The 14099-nt window shown below is 58.0% G+C and overlaps 2 protein-coding genes across 2 annotated transcripts; both read left to right on the top strand.

Moving 5' to 3' along the window:
- Positions 1-279: 279 nt before the first annotated feature.
- MED29 (mediator complex subunit 29) lies at positions 280-3508 on the top strand. The gene is made up of 4 exons (XM_049621342.1): positions 280-598; positions 1137-1195; positions 1459-1543; positions 3193-3508. Exons 1-4 carry the CDS (start codon positions 383-385, stop codon positions 3433-3435), a joined length of 603 nt encoding a protein of 200 aa, XP_049477299.1. The 5' UTR covers positions 280-382; the 3' UTR covers positions 3436-3508.
- A 5572-nt stretch (positions 3509-9080) lies between these two features.
- Positions 9081-11389, top strand: ZFP36 (ZFP36 ring finger protein). Its single transcript, XM_049621332.1, has 2 exons — positions 9081-9174; positions 10005-11389. Exons 1-2 carry the CDS (start codon positions 9151-9153, stop codon positions 10956-10958), a joined length of 978 nt encoding a protein of 325 aa, XP_049477289.1. The 5' UTR covers positions 9081-9150; the 3' UTR covers positions 10959-11389.
- The last annotated feature ends 2710 nt before the right edge of the window (positions 11390-14099 follow it).

Raw genomic sequence — 14099 nt, 5'->3', positions numbered from 1 at the left:
AGGTAAACGCGCAGGCAGCGCCAAAGACGGACTCGCAGCTCCGTCTCCACCAACTGCCGCCAAGACGCTGAGGACCCGACAAGTAGCCTCAAGCTGCGAGGCCTTCTGGGAAATAGAGTCCGTATTAGACCCACACCCGGATTGGTAAATACCTGGGTAAAGGGCGGAGCGAAGGAGGAAAAACCTCTTGTGATTGGTGAATCGGTATCTCCATATGACGTTTTATTTGAGCGTCAAGTGCGGGTAGTCATTCTTTCCCCCCATTGGCTGACTTGCTTGGGAGGAGCAGCTAACTAGCAAACAGGGCCTGGAAACACAGAAGCTAGAAATAAACCGGGAGAGACACGCCTGTGGCGTATTTCCGGCGCGCTAAGCGAGGAAGATGGCTGCGTCCCAGCAGCAGGCTGCTGCGGCTTCGTCCGCTGCAGGTGTGTCGGGTCCGGGTTCGTCTGGTGGCCCGGGTCCCCAGCAGCAGCCGCAACCACCAGCACAGCTAGTGGGGCCTGCCCAGAGCGGGCTTTTGCAGCAACAGCAACAGGACTTCGATCCAGTGCAGCGTTATAAGATGCTCATCCCGCAGTTGAAGGAGAGCCTGCAGGTGATTGGCTAGGAACGGCGAGAAGATTGCGGGGTTTGGTTCTCTGACTCCAAGGGGTACAGGGGAGGGCAGAGGGACTCTGTAGTGTGGGAGAGAGCAAAGGAGCGTTAGGCAGGGAACGGGAATATGAGTTGGCCCTTTTGATGAGGCCAAAGCGAAGCTCTGCTGATTTACAGTGTGAGCGGGATAAGCGCGAATGTTAGGCCTGGGAATGGCCGGAACTCGAGTGGGAGTGAGTTTGAAGGGGCAAAAAAGGCTCTGGTTGTTAAAGCCTGAGGAAGGGACCAGCCTGTACAGAGATTCTGCCCGTGATTGGTGGGTGAGGGAGGATCTAAGATCTGTCGGGGAGATTACTGGCGAGAACCCTGGATGAGAGCGGGCTTCTGGGAAAATACAGGTGCTACCCTGGATTGACAGGAGACGTGCCAAGTGAAGAGAAGGCTTGAAATTGAATAGATCTTAAGGAAGACTGTAGATCTACCAAAAGCATCCCTCTCTGTCTTTCCATTTCGTACATTTTTATTTTTTTATAAACTAGACCTTGATGAAAGTCGCAGCCCAGAACTTGATTCAGAACACTAACATTGACAACGGACAGTGAGTATAGTCCCCTTTTCCTAGTCTTAGAAACTCATACCCGGATTCCCATCCACCTCCCCCCCACCTTCCTTCTATTTTCAAGCCCCACTCCTTAGCGTCTGGCCTTGCTCTTTTTGCTTCTTCTAAAACAGTCCCTGAGGCCCTGCCTTGGGGCTTCTGGGCCTAAACTTGGTTTCCTGATGGATACTTGGTTGGGTAGACACTGACATGCCAGAGATTGGAAATCCATTCTCCAGTCACCTTCTTCTCCTGGACTACAGAAAGAGCAGTGACGGACCTATACAGCGCTTTGACAAGTGTCTGGAGGAGTTCTACGCACTCTGTGACCAGCTGGAGCTCTGCCTGGTAAGGGGCCTTCTAGACACTGGGGCACCACAATCCTGCCTCAGTCCCCAGGTCGTCAGGAACCCTCATTCAGTCAGTCGTCACACACACACTGAGCACCTCCTGTGGGCCAGATGTGTGCATCAGCTGATGCTGGGGACACAGTGTTGTCCTGATCCTTGCCTTCACAAAGCTTCCAGTTCACTGGGGTGACATGTGTCCTCAAACAATGACAGCTCAGGGTGGTCAGGTCTGTGATAGGAAACGCCCAGCCCACACAAGTCAGGGCTGTGATGGGGGAGGCACATAGCCTGATATGATAGGGGAGGTGTCAGGATTAAAATGAGAGAAAAAACAAAAAAGTAAAGTGATGGAAGCTCAGGGGAGTGTAGAAGGCCAGAGAAGGAACCTGACTCTGCCTAAGGTAGGGTAGGGAGAGGGGGCTCAGGGAGGGCTACTGGTGGAAAGCACATCTGAGCTGAGGCTGAGACATAAATAGAAGAGGCATAGGAGTTTTGGGGAAAGTGGGTGGCTAAGAGCACAGCCTCTGGAATCAGATGGACCACCAATTCCCACCTGTGAGCCTTGGGTTTCTCCTTTGAGAAATTAACTTTGGGGAAAGACAGCAAGATCACGTATGTAAAAAGCTGAACGTGGTACTAAGCACGTGGCAAATGTTTCCCTTAGTGTCGTCATCATCATTTTGAACTAGGTTTTGAAAGAAAAACCAGAATTTGAGAAGCCTGGTGGTGGTAGAAAGGTGTTCCAGCCAGAAGGAACAGGCTGTTGCTTTAACTCTCCTTTAGGAATGTCATGAAACTCAGTTTTGCTGAGGTGTAGGAGGCATTAGGGCTTGTTGGGTTTTGAATATGGCCCTGTGGGCGCTGGGGAGCCATGGAGGGTTTTAAGCAGAGAAGACCGTCGACCTGCTTGCTGGCTTCTTTAGGAATATGCCTCTGGCTGCCCAACGAAGGATGGGTTCGAGGAGCCAAGAGTGGAGGCTGGGAGCCCCAGGAGGCAACCATGGCAGGATTCAAGGAGGCTAGGCCGCACCAAGACAGGCTCCTGAGACAGGGACCCAGGAAGAGGAACATTTTGGTGGGGAGGGTATGAGAGCTCTGGAATTCCAGGGGAGGCCGGGGACACAGGTGTGGTGTCAGCGCAGAGGTGAGAACTGAGTGGTGCCTGAGAGTGGGAGAGGAGACGGGACCTGGGAATTACCCCCATTTAAGGCTGGTGTAGACTAAGAAGTGTCTAGAGAGAGCAGCCAGAGAAGAAGGAGGAAACCCAGGAGCAGGTGTCATCGGAGAAGTCACTGCCAGTGCCAAAGGCCGCAGTTAGGACAGTCACAGTAATAGCTGGCCGACATTCATCAGTTAGCACTTAAGGTGACGCGCTAGTGCCCGTGGCTCTCACACTGTTCTCGTGTTCTCTGTTCACACACGCGTTCTCGTCCTTGCCTGATGAGGTAGCGAAGGAAACAGGCTCCGAGAGGAGCAGCTGCACACCGGAAGTCACCCAGCAAGTGATTGGCAGGGGGGCCAGGCTCTGACCCCCAGACCCTGGGAGTCCAGAGGCTGAGCAAGCTACCCCAGGCTGGCCCGTGGGGTGGGGTTGGGAGTAGGCGGGGTGAGCGACACTGATGCCGTACCTTGCCCACCTGCCCACAGCGCCTGGCACATGAGTGCCTGTCCCAGAGTTGCGACAGCGCCAAGCACTCTCCAACGCTGGTGCCCACAGCCACCAAACCGGACGCTGTGCAGCCTGACAGCCTGCCCTACCCGCAGTACCTGGCAGTCATCAAAGCCCAGATTGCCTGTGCCAAGGACATTCACACCGCTCTGCTGGACTGTGCCAACAAGGTCACGGGCAAGACACCTGCACCACCTACAGGCCCTGGGGGCACCCTGTGAGCTGGCAGGGCTGGGAGTGGGGCAGGCAGTAGGGGAAGGGGACCGGGAGGGAATGAAGAGTGACCTCAAAGCCGCCTTGTCTTTGACTTTTCTTCCCGCTGGAGCACTGTGGCCACAGCCAGCAGGGGGCAGCAGAGGCTAGCAGGGAGTTTGCAGGGCGGGGCCTTGCTCAGCCCGGGGCCTGCTGTCCTCCCTAGCCCAGGATGCACTTTGGACTGCTTGTTGATGACCTCTTCCAGGGGCTCTCCCCCAGCTTGGCCTGGGTGAGGATCCCTGACCTGTCCTTCTCCTTCAATCCTTCCTGCTTCTGTCCCAGTTTGGGGGTGGTCTCTCTGATTTTGTTCCCTTTTCTAGCTGTCCTGTATGTTTCTGAGGCATGTGTCTGTTCTCTCTCTCTCTCTCTCTCTCTCTCTCTCTCTCATTTTTTCACTTTCTCTCTTTTGGTCACTTTCTCTCTCTCTCTCTCTCTGCGCTTCTGTGTTCCTGTCTCCCTGTCTCTGACCTTCTCTGTCCTAGCCCCCTTTTGCTGTCTTCTGCTCCCAATTCCTAACTGGGACTCTGTCTATTATGAAGGAGGCCAGATTCTGGGAGCCCTAGGTTAACTGGGGCTAGGGGAAGCAGTTTCATTTCCAGGGGCCACAACCAAGTCCAGGGATCCCCAACACTTCCAGTGTCAACCCAGCCCCCAGGGTCCTCAGCCAAGGAAAGGGGAAGTGAAAGGGTTCTAGGCCCTGACCTCAGCATGCCTGGTCTGGGAGCAACTCACTCCCCCACCCGAACCTGGAGCCTGCGTCAGCAGCACTCAAACTAGGGGCGTTGTGCAATCCGTGGTGAAGCCTGGTCCAGCTGGATGCCTGGGTCCTTGTATTTTTAGCCCCAAAGGAGAAGTGAAAAGGGCCCAGTAGGGGTGAATCATCAGTCCTGGGGAAGAACCCAGGCGCCTGGGCCCCAGCTCCGGGAAGCAGGCCTTGGGGAGGGGGCTTCAGGGAGGGAGGAACCCACCAGGCTCTCCACTTCCCCAAGAACGAGAGCTTCAAGAGCTCAGCCATGGCTTTCAGGCCTGGGCAAGCCCAAGCTCAGCTGTTGGGGTGTGAAAGGCTCAAGTGAGTCAGCCGGGTTGTGGGACTGCCCCACCCAACACCTTCTGTGCCCTGGTTCTTGTGTCACTGCCCAGATGTGTCCTAGACCCCACATCTGCAAGGAAACCCTGGGACTGTGAAGACCTGTGATTCACCCAGAGCCCAAGTCCCCACACTAGAGTCCTGGGAAATGGCCAGCCCTGTGTGTGTGTGTGTGTGTGTGTGTGTGTGTGTGTGTGTGTGTGAACACATCCTAGAAAGTTCCTTTCTTGAAGTGCCTGGCATGTCGGGCTGACCCTCAGGAAGGGCAGTGTAGGTCTTGGGCACTAGTTGATGATGCTATCTACAGGAATAAATCTAACACAAATGCAAGATTTGCATATGGAGAATTATGTTACTTTACTAAAAGACATTAGTAAGACATTAGAGCTTAGATTGGGTGGTGGGTCATGGGTACTCATCATTATTATAGGCTATAAATAGATGTTATATGTATTATTTGTTAAATAGATGATAAGACTTACTTAAAAAGTCCTTGACAGAGCTCACGAAGGCCTCGCTGAGAAGGTGGTATTGGAGCGGACTTGAAGGAGAGGGAATAGGCATGTGGGCATTTGGAGAGAGCAGCACCAGGAGAAGAACGGCAAGTGCAAAGGCCATGAGGCAGGAATGTGCTGATGTGTTTATGGAACAATGTGGAGGCCTTGACCACAGGGCACGGACAGAAGTTGAGGCAGGTCACGAAGGACCTTCATGGAGATTTTTACCAGATTATTAGACCCAAAGGGAGATTATAGAGGCTGGTGCACAACCACACACTCCAGGGAAGGGTGTACATGAGATGCACAGCCACACAGAGCAAAACAGACCGTGGGGACACGGGTGCACATGACACCCCTCCTCCAGAGCAGAGAACAGCATAACCCACCATCCTACAATCATAGTGTCCCCAGGCTCTCCGACCCAGTGACACTCCCACAAACACACTCTAAAGGAACAATCCAACCACATGAATATATAAACAACTCTCTAATCACCACTTAACCCACTATCTTTCACCCCATCGCAGACTTTGCCCATCACAGGCTGAGTCAGCCCTACACTTAGCTCAATATTATCAAAAGCAGCCTTAGCTGGGGATAGATCATGCTTCTCAGGTAGAGAAGGGGTGTGTGTGTGTGTCTGTGTGTGTGTGTGTCTGCTGTGCCCCCGGATGTGGCAAACAGTGACCAGCCACCCTCCCCATGATGTGCGATACAGACGTCAGGAACCAAAGTTCACCAGCGCCACTGCCTTGTGACTGGGCCTCAGAGGAACCTCATCCAGATTCTGGCCTCCCCTGTTCTCAGCCTCACCCCCAAAAAAGGACACAGACACCTGGGAACACCATCCACTACACAAAAGAGCTACAGGGAGCTGGCACACAGCCACGGCCACCTACGGTGACACACAGGTGGCGCGCGCGCGCGCGCGCACACACACACACACACACACACACACACACACACACGGCTTTCAGGTGCACTCCTCAAGGGGTTACACACCCTTGGTGACTCCAGACCCCGCTGTGGTTCAGAGCGACGACATACAGATGTGCAGGTGGGTGTGTGGGTCACACGTTCTTGCGAATGCACCTCGAGGACGGCCGCAGCGGAGTACACACTCCCTAGAGCCAGAGGCCGTTAAAGTCAACAGCGTCGTCGACCACAAAGGCACGGGTGGTTTCGCACCTTTATACACACAGCCGTGGCAGGCGGAGCCGTAAGTACACAGCCCTCACACAGGAAAAGGGGCGCACACTCTCGTGACCCACACCTACTTCTAATTGCGTCCCCGGGCACATCAGGGCACGCACGTTCGCGCCCGCAGTGCACACACCGTCACGCTGCGACGGCCACGGTCCGCCCACCGGCCGCCCCGCTCACGCCCAGTCACACCAGGCGCGCACACGTGCCGCGGGTACACGCACCCCTGCTCGCCCGCGCACTCGCACCGGCTCTCACACCCCCGCGTTTCCCGTCCCCGCTTGTTTTTCTGGAAACTCTGCTCTCCGTTCCCCTCCCCCTAGGCCGGAAGTGCTCGCCGTATTTTTAGCCTCGCTGGTTTCCGCCCCTTCCCTCCTCCCTCTGCCCGCCCAGGACCTGCCCCCCTGCACCCCGCGGGGGACCCCGGCCATCCCCTTCCCCACCGTCATTCCAGAGGGGATTCCCGGCCGCCGCTGGGGCCACGGATTTTCCCGTTGGCTACGTGGGGAGCTGGGAGGAGACCTGCCCTGAACTTCCTCCCGGGCTGGGGCATCTGGGGCGACTGGGGCCTGGACGGGGTGGAAAGGGGGATGGGAGCCAGACTCCCAAATCGGAGGAAGGAGGGGCTGGGGGCTCAGACTCAGGCTTGAGAGAACGGAGGGCTAGGCGCCCGAACTTGTGGGTCTGTTGTAGGAGGGCCTGGGGGGCCTGGTCTGGATCTGAGCGAAGAGGTGGTTCGGAGACCCGGACCCCTAAATCTGAAAAAGGAGGGGCCGAGGCCCGATCCCTTGGCTCCCACCCGTCCGTGTTTCGGTGGATGGTCGGCCCTTCCCCGCGCAAAGCCCCCTCTCCGGCCTCTTTGAGCGTCTTCCAATCCCTAGCGTCCTGGCTCTCAGGGCCGATGACTCAGCAGATAGGGGAGCGGAGGGGGGTCCGTCTGACTCAGGGATGGGAAATGCTCCCTGTCTCCAGGGAATCGAAACTCCTCCAGGATCGCGGCCAGAGCCGAGCCAGACTCCGGGGACCCCAGGGTATCCCCCACCTCCCGTTTTCCCGCCGCCTCCGTCCTACTAGCGGCACTGGGATTTGGAGCCCAGCGGGGAGGTGGGTGCCAGGCACCTCCCCTTTCCCTTTTCCCCGTTGTCCTCCAGGCTGTGTTTACAGGCGACAGAAGCCCTGGTTACGAGAGAGGAACCCGGGCGTCCGGGTCGAGCCTCCTCGTCACGGCTTCCAGGAAGCCCCCCTCCCCCGCCCCTTGCGAGTGAGTCACGGGCAAGCGGGAGGCTGCAACCGTGCCAAAGCCGCCCGCAGCCGCCCGGCTCACGGGACTGGCCGGGAAGGCCCCTCAGCCCCAGAAAGCGCCGCACCAGGGATTCCCCCGAGCTGGGTCCGACGAGGCAAGTCGGTGTGCCTGGCAGACTCTTCCCACCTCAACACAAGCCCGCGGCCACAGCCTGCAACAATGAGCTTGCCACCCTCATGACTGCACGCTATGGCTATGATTTCTACCCCCTTGTTTTCACTCAGGGCGGCCAGCTCACCAAGACCCCCTTTAAGAATAAGTTTTCTTCCCAGGTCTTAACTGATTGTCACTCAGGGCACCCTCCTGACCATCAAACACTTGCCAATGTGGGGAGGAATCCTCGCAAATTAAGAATTCTCTCAAGGCACACCCATTCAAAAGAGACCCATCCGACCATCAGTTGGGGGATGACCCGTTTCTTCCACCTCAAAACAGCTTTCCTTTCCGTCGAGGCAACCCTCCACCACAATAAAAGACCTCCTCCTTTCCAATCTGGAGTCTTCTCAGGCGGCACACTCTTTACATAATTCCAGCCCCTGATGTTAGACTGTTGCCACTTACTAACACGCACTTGGGACAGTAACTTGGCCTCTCTGTTTTCCCAGGGTGGCCTGGGTTTTCTCGTGTGCAAAACGGGTGTATAACCTTCTTGAGTTGCCGTCTGTAAAGCACTTTCATAGAACGGTGCTTAGCCCAGAGGAAACGATCGGAAGTGCCATGCTCTGCGGGAGCAGGAGAGGCTCCTTTCCTGCCTCGCCAGGTATCCGGGACCCTCGCCCCCGCGAGTCGGGGTGGAGGGGACGGCCATCAAGCTCTCTGAATCTGGGCTGTTTGGGAGGGAGACCGAACCAGTCGGGCAGGTCTCAGAATCCCCCACCTGGCCTGTTGGTCCCCTCTCCGTTCCCTACGGATTTCTGTATGTAGGTGTTTGTTTCTGCTTGTTTTTCTCCCTCTTTTTCTATTTTGTGACCCTCCCTCTCGCTTGTCTCCTTGAGTTTGTCTCTTTGGGACGCTCTACCATGTCTTTTCTGTCTCCCAACTTATCCTCCTCTCCCTGCCCTGTTTCACCCTGTCAGTGTCCGTCTCCCAGTGTGTGTCTCTCCCTCCCTGTCTCTGTTTTTCTCTTCGGGTCTCTCCATTTCTGTCTCTTTCTCGCTCTGCGTCTCTCTTCGCCTCCCCCCCCCCCCCCCCCCCCGGCCGTCTCTCCCGCGCACGCTCTCTTGGCCCCTGCCCAGGTCAATTCCCCCAGGAGCCCTGCCCCCACCACGGCTCGGTTCGATTCTCCGCGCCTCAGTCTCCAGCCTTGAAAACTGGGCCGACACCCCTCCCCCCGCCCCCCACCGTGGGCACTCCCCGCCCGGTCGCGGGCCCGCCTCCCCGCGCGTCCCGGCGGGGTGCCGGGCGGGCCTTGCTGGGGGCGCGCGTCCGGGAAGCGCCCCTCCTGGCCCCACCCACCCGGGCGGGCCCCGCTGGCCCCGCCTCCTCACTTCGTCTCTATAAAAACACCGGCTCCAGCAGCCAACCGCAGCCTGACTTCAGCGCTCCCACTTTTGGCCGACTTCTCAGCCCATCGGCCGTTCGCGCCGCCATGGATCTCGCCGCCATCTACGAGGTGAGCCCCCGCCGACCGGCACCCCCGGTGTCCGCATGCCTGACCCCCTTCTTAAGCTAGGGCTCTCCAGCGCCGAAAACTCTGGCCCGGGACCTCCGGCTCCTTTCTCAAACTGGAGCTCCATGGAGCCTCACACTCCAGCCCGGGGGCCCTGCCTCCCTTCTCCGACCTGTGCGATCCTCTAGAGGTGAAATGGAGCCTGCGACTTTCGGGTCTCGGCCCAGACATTGGTGGGGTGGCCCTTGGAGGTGGAAAAGTGGAAGACTTTTCTCAGACTAGGGCTGTCTGGAGGCGGAAATGGCCCCACACCTGGTTTCACCCCCTTAGTAGTTGCTGAGGGCGCGGTTTTGCGCGGAGGCGTTTCTGGGGCTGGAGTCTCGGGGTGAGGGGAAGCCGACTTCTGTCTCTCCACCCCTTGACCCAGCGGGGAACTCTGGGAACTCGAAAAGCGACGAGATCCCGGCCCCTGCCTGGGTGAAGTTTGCCTGCTCCTCCAGTTGTGAAACTGGAGAACCCGAGGCGCGGGGGTCAGATCCCGAGAGGCCCAGAGGCTCAAAACTGAGAGGACAGTGGCGTGCCTGTCCTCTTCGGGAAGGCTGGGGTCTCCTCTCGATCCAGCCGGGGGAGCCGGAGTGCCTGGGTGCCTCGGGACGGGCTTCCGTCGCGAGTAAACTCAGAACCTCCAAATCGGGAGCCCATGTTTTAACGTGGGCAGGTGGGGCTCGGGCCGGGAGCCCACAAACCGGACTGGCAAGCTCTTAGGTGCCCTGCAGCTGTGGTGGGGCGTCACCCAGCATTTTCGGTGTCTTAACCGGTCCCTGTTCCCACAGAGCCTCCTGTCGCTGAGCCCTGACCTGCCATCTGACCACGGAGAGACTGAGTCCAGCCCAGGCTGGGCCTCCTCCGGGCTCTGGAGCCTCAGCTCGCCCGACAACAGCCCGGCTGGGGTCGGTGCCCGTCTGCCTGGCCGCTCCACCAGCCTGGTGGAGGGTCGAAGCTGTGGCTGGGTCCCGCCACCCCCAGGCTTCGCACCCCTGGCTCCCCGCCCAGGCCCTGAACTGTCACCCTCACCCACCTCACCTACTGCGACCCCCACCACCTCATCCCGCTACAAGACTGAGCTATGTCGGACCTTCTCAGAGAGCGGGCGCTGCCGCTATGGGGCTAAGTGCCAGTTTGCCCACGGTCTGGGCGAGCTGCGCCAGGCCAGTCGCCACCCCAAGTACAAGACAGAACTCTGCCACAAGTTCTACCTCCAGGGCCGCTGCCCCTACGGCTCACGCTGCCACTTCATCCACAACCCCAGCGAGGATCTGGCTGTCCCAGGCCACCCCCATGTGCTTCGCCAGAGCATCAGCTTCTCAGGCCTGCCCTCCGGCCGCAGACCATCACCACCACCAGCGGGCCTGGCAGGCCCTTCCCTGTCCTCATGCTCCTTCTCTCCCTCCAGCTCCCCACCACCACCACCTGGGGACCTTCCGCTTTCACCCTCTGCTTTCTCTGCTGCCCCTGGGACCCCTGTGGCCCGAAGGGACCCCACCCCAGCCTGTTGCCCCTCCTGCCGAAGGGCTACGCCGGGCAGCGTCTGGGGGCCCTTGGGTGGCCTGGCTCGGAGCCCCTCTGCACACTCCCTGGGATCTGATCCTGATGAATATGCCAGCAGTGGCAGCAGCCTGGGGGGATCCGACTCGCCCGTCTTCGAGGCTGGGGTTTTTGGGCCACCTCAGCCACCTGCAGCCCCCCGGCGCCTCCCCATCTTCAATCGAATCTCTGTTTCTGAGTGATAAGTGCCTGTCCGGTACAGATCAGCTGGATCTCAAGGGGGCCATTTCTGTTTTGCTGTGGGCTCCACAGGGGCCCTGGGGCTGTGGGGAACTGGGGGACTCAGTCAAGTAGCCTCCCCCCTCCCCCAACGTCCAAAGTGCATTAACCCACTCCCCTGACCCCACGCTGGGGCAGGTCCCCAGTGTGCAAGCTCGGTGTTCATGGTGTTGGGGGCAGGAGTGTTTTCTGGGGTCCTGTAAAAAAAAAAATGTAGCAGATTTGAGGAAGGCAGTGAGCCCTCTACCCGCCCCTCTTTCCCAATGCTGTGAATAATAGGCTCCTACTGCCCCCCCCCTCCCCATTTCTCCTAGACCCTGAGGTTCCAGTGTCTGATGGTGACTGGAGCCTCCCCCTGAGGGGGAATCCTGGTGCTCAAAATTTCCCTCCAAAAGCAAGTTGCCAAAGCCATTGCCAAACACCCACCCTGCCCCATCCCCCCAGCCATTGGGCCCTTTATTTATGACGACTTTATTTATTCTAATAGATTTTATAGTATTTATATATATTGGGTCGTCTGCTTCCCTTGTGTTTTTCTTCTTCATTTTTGTAATATTGGAAAAGATGGAATAATTATTGTTATAAGTATACTATAATAATATATTAAGTAATATATATTGTTAAAAGTTTATTTTTGTGTTTTTTGGAATTTTTAAATAAAAGGAATCTGTGTGTAAACTTGAATCCTGGATTTTGTGCGGTCTCGAAGCAGTAAGAGGGGCGGGGAGGGTGGCGGGGCACCTTTTTTAGGGATAGACAGGGTCAACCGAAACCCCGGCCGACTGAGCAGCCAGCGGCGCTTACCTGGCAGGAAGTGACGTCACCTGGCCCGGCCGTCCACCTGAGAGGGCGGGGCCAGGTGAGGTCTCCTCAAGAACTCGGAGAGCCAGTTCCCGGGGCGCGGGGGTGCAGGCGTTCCCGTCTAGCCGGGCTCCTCGGCCCAGCTCTCGGCCGGGCGCGGGCGGGGAGGGCATGTTTCCGTCCCCACGGGGCCGAGGGAGGAGGGCGGGGCGGGGCGGAGAGGACGGAATGTGCCGGGGCGCGAGCCCAGGGCGGACGGGGGCGGCCGGGCGCGGCGAGTGGGGGAGGGGGCGTCCCGAAAGTCGGGGCGTCCTGGGAGCCCACTCCCCGGCGTTCCAGGACGTGAGAGCCTGGGGGACTGAGCCTTTCGGAACCCCCTGGGGGAGGGAGCTTGAAAGCTTCAGGATTCCAGAATCTCAGAGGTAGTCTGGGCGACTTAGAATTCGAGGCCCTTGGGTGTCTCAGAAAACTTTCCGGGATCCCAGAATGCAGCATTCTGGCTTTCCGGGCCCCCAGGTCCTCGGAATTGCAGAGTCTTGGCCCGGCGGGGCCCGAAAAGTTCGGTATTGCGGGATCTCGGCATTTGGGGGTCCTCGGAAGCTCGAGGTTCCGCGCTCCAGGCGGGGCCGAGCCGGGGGTCGGGCTCGCCGGGCCAAGAGTGTGGGTCGCGGCCCCGTCGGGCGGGGCCCCGAGGACAGCGGCGTCCTCGGACCATACAAGGCAACAGGCGGCGGGAACCACCCTGGGGCGGGGGAGCCGGCCGCCCCGAGCCCGGAAGCCGCCCCGCGTCAGCGCCGGCGCCCCGCCCCCCTTCCGCCGCCGCCTCCGCCCCCCCTACCCCTTCTCCCCGCCCCCCCGCTTTCCTCTCCCCATCCCCACTTCCCTCTCCTCTCCCGCCCTACCCCCGTCAGTTCCTCCTCCCTTACCCTCCTGCGCCACCCTTCCCCCCTCACCCTCTCCAACTCTTCCTCTCCCCTTTTTATTGTGTTCCCCTTCCAGCCCCCACCCCCTGTCCCTTACCCCCTTTTCTCTTCAGTTCTCTTCCTCTCCCTTCTCCCCTCTTCCTGCCCTCTCCACCCTTTCCCCCCCTGCCTCTCACTCCTTGTCGCCTCGGTTCCACCTATCCTCCCCACCCCTCTGCTGTCTCCTGTCGGGGTTCTCCCTCTCCAGAAGCTTCCCCTCCTCTGCCTTCTCCCCTCCCCTCCTCCTGCCCTCCTCTTTGGCTCGCTCTCCTTGCACACTGGCAGACCCTGACCATTGATCTCCTCTTCCAGGAAGCTGCCCCCCCCCCGCCTCAGTTTTGGGAAAGGGCTCAGATCCCCAAACTTAGAAGAGGGTTGGAAAAAAATACATAGAAATGCGGAGACCCAAAGACAGTGGGGAGGCAGAGAGCAAGAACAAGCCATGAGGAGACATTTACAGACACTTGAGGTACAAGAAACTGACATCTCTGGCCCCTGCCTTAGCAAAAAGTCTCTGCTGGTAAAAACAAAAGCGAACCTCATTTGAGAAAATGGTCCCTACCAGCGGCTACCGGTACCAAACACCTGGGAGTCCCCTTGACTCTTCGTTGTCAAACTCACACCCCAGTCCAACAGCAATTCTCTCTGATTCACCTTCTAAATAGATCTACCTGCCTCCTCCTGTGGCCCCCACCGTAGTCCTATCCAGCATCATCTCCCACCTGAACTTTCATAGCAGTCCCTTCCCGCTTTCCTGGCCCAGGACCTGCCCTCAGTCTCTCCCCACTCCCCAGCAAAACAACCACAGGGAACTTGTCCTGACACCTGAGTCAGAGTCCCATCACATAAAAGGCAAAGTCCTAAGACCTCACCAGCCTACGTGGCCTGACTCTTACCTTTGGCTACTCTTGCTCTAGTCACACTGGCTTCCTGGCTGCTCCACCGTTATACCTGACCTGCTTCAGCCACAGGGCCTTTGCACAGGCTGCTATGGCTACCTGAAATATTCCCCAGTTATCCCTATGGCTTACTCCCCTCCATTAGGTTCCTGCTCAAATGCCTTCTCAGTGAGATGGTGTTTTGACTATTACTGCAGCCCACACCGAACCTCCAACACCCCATCCTCTTTCTCATATGCTCTGCTTTCTCCATGACATTCACCACCACCTAACATATAAAATATACTTAGTTTTCATGTTTATAGAAACGTGTCTCTCCAGCTAAGAATGTCAAATCCTCAACGGCAGGGACTTTGTCTTGTTCACTGCGCTATCACTCACACCTAAACCCTAAACAGGAGTCGGTCACATAGTGCATGTTTAGTATTTGTTGAAAGGAACA

This window comes from Panthera uncia (genome assembly GCF_023721935.1).
Source record: "Panthera uncia isolate 11264 chromosome E2 unlocalized genomic scaffold, Puncia_PCG_1.0 HiC_scaffold_19, whole genome shotgun sequence".
In the NCBI taxonomy this organism is placed as follows: domain Eukaryota; kingdom Metazoa; phylum Chordata; class Mammalia; order Carnivora; family Felidae; genus Panthera; species Panthera uncia.
Note: the sequence above shows the minus strand (reverse complement) of the source record. Positions and strands in the feature narration are given on the sequence as shown.

Excerpts from the sequence above, each read along its gene's own strand:
- MED29 (XM_049621342.1), top strand. The coding sequence starts at position 383 with ATGGCTGCGTCCCAGCAGCAGGCTGCTGCGGCTTCGTCCGCTGCAGGT. Across the intron at positions 1,196-1,458 it reads ACTAACATTGACAACGGACA|AAAGAGCAGTGACGGACCTA; the intron begins GTGAGTATAGTC and ends CCTGGACTACAG. Across the intron at positions 1,544-3,192 it reads ACCAGCTGGAGCTCTGCCTG|CGCCTGGCACATGAGTGCCT; the intron begins GTAAGGGGCCTT and ends ACCTGCCCACAG.
- ZFP36 (XM_049621332.1), top strand. The coding sequence starts at position 9,151 with ATGGATCTCGCCGCCATCTACGAG. Across the intron at positions 9,175-10,004 it reads ATCTCGCCGCCATCTACGAG|AGCCTCCTGTCGCTGAGCCC; the intron begins GTGAGCCCCCGC and ends CTGTTCCCACAG.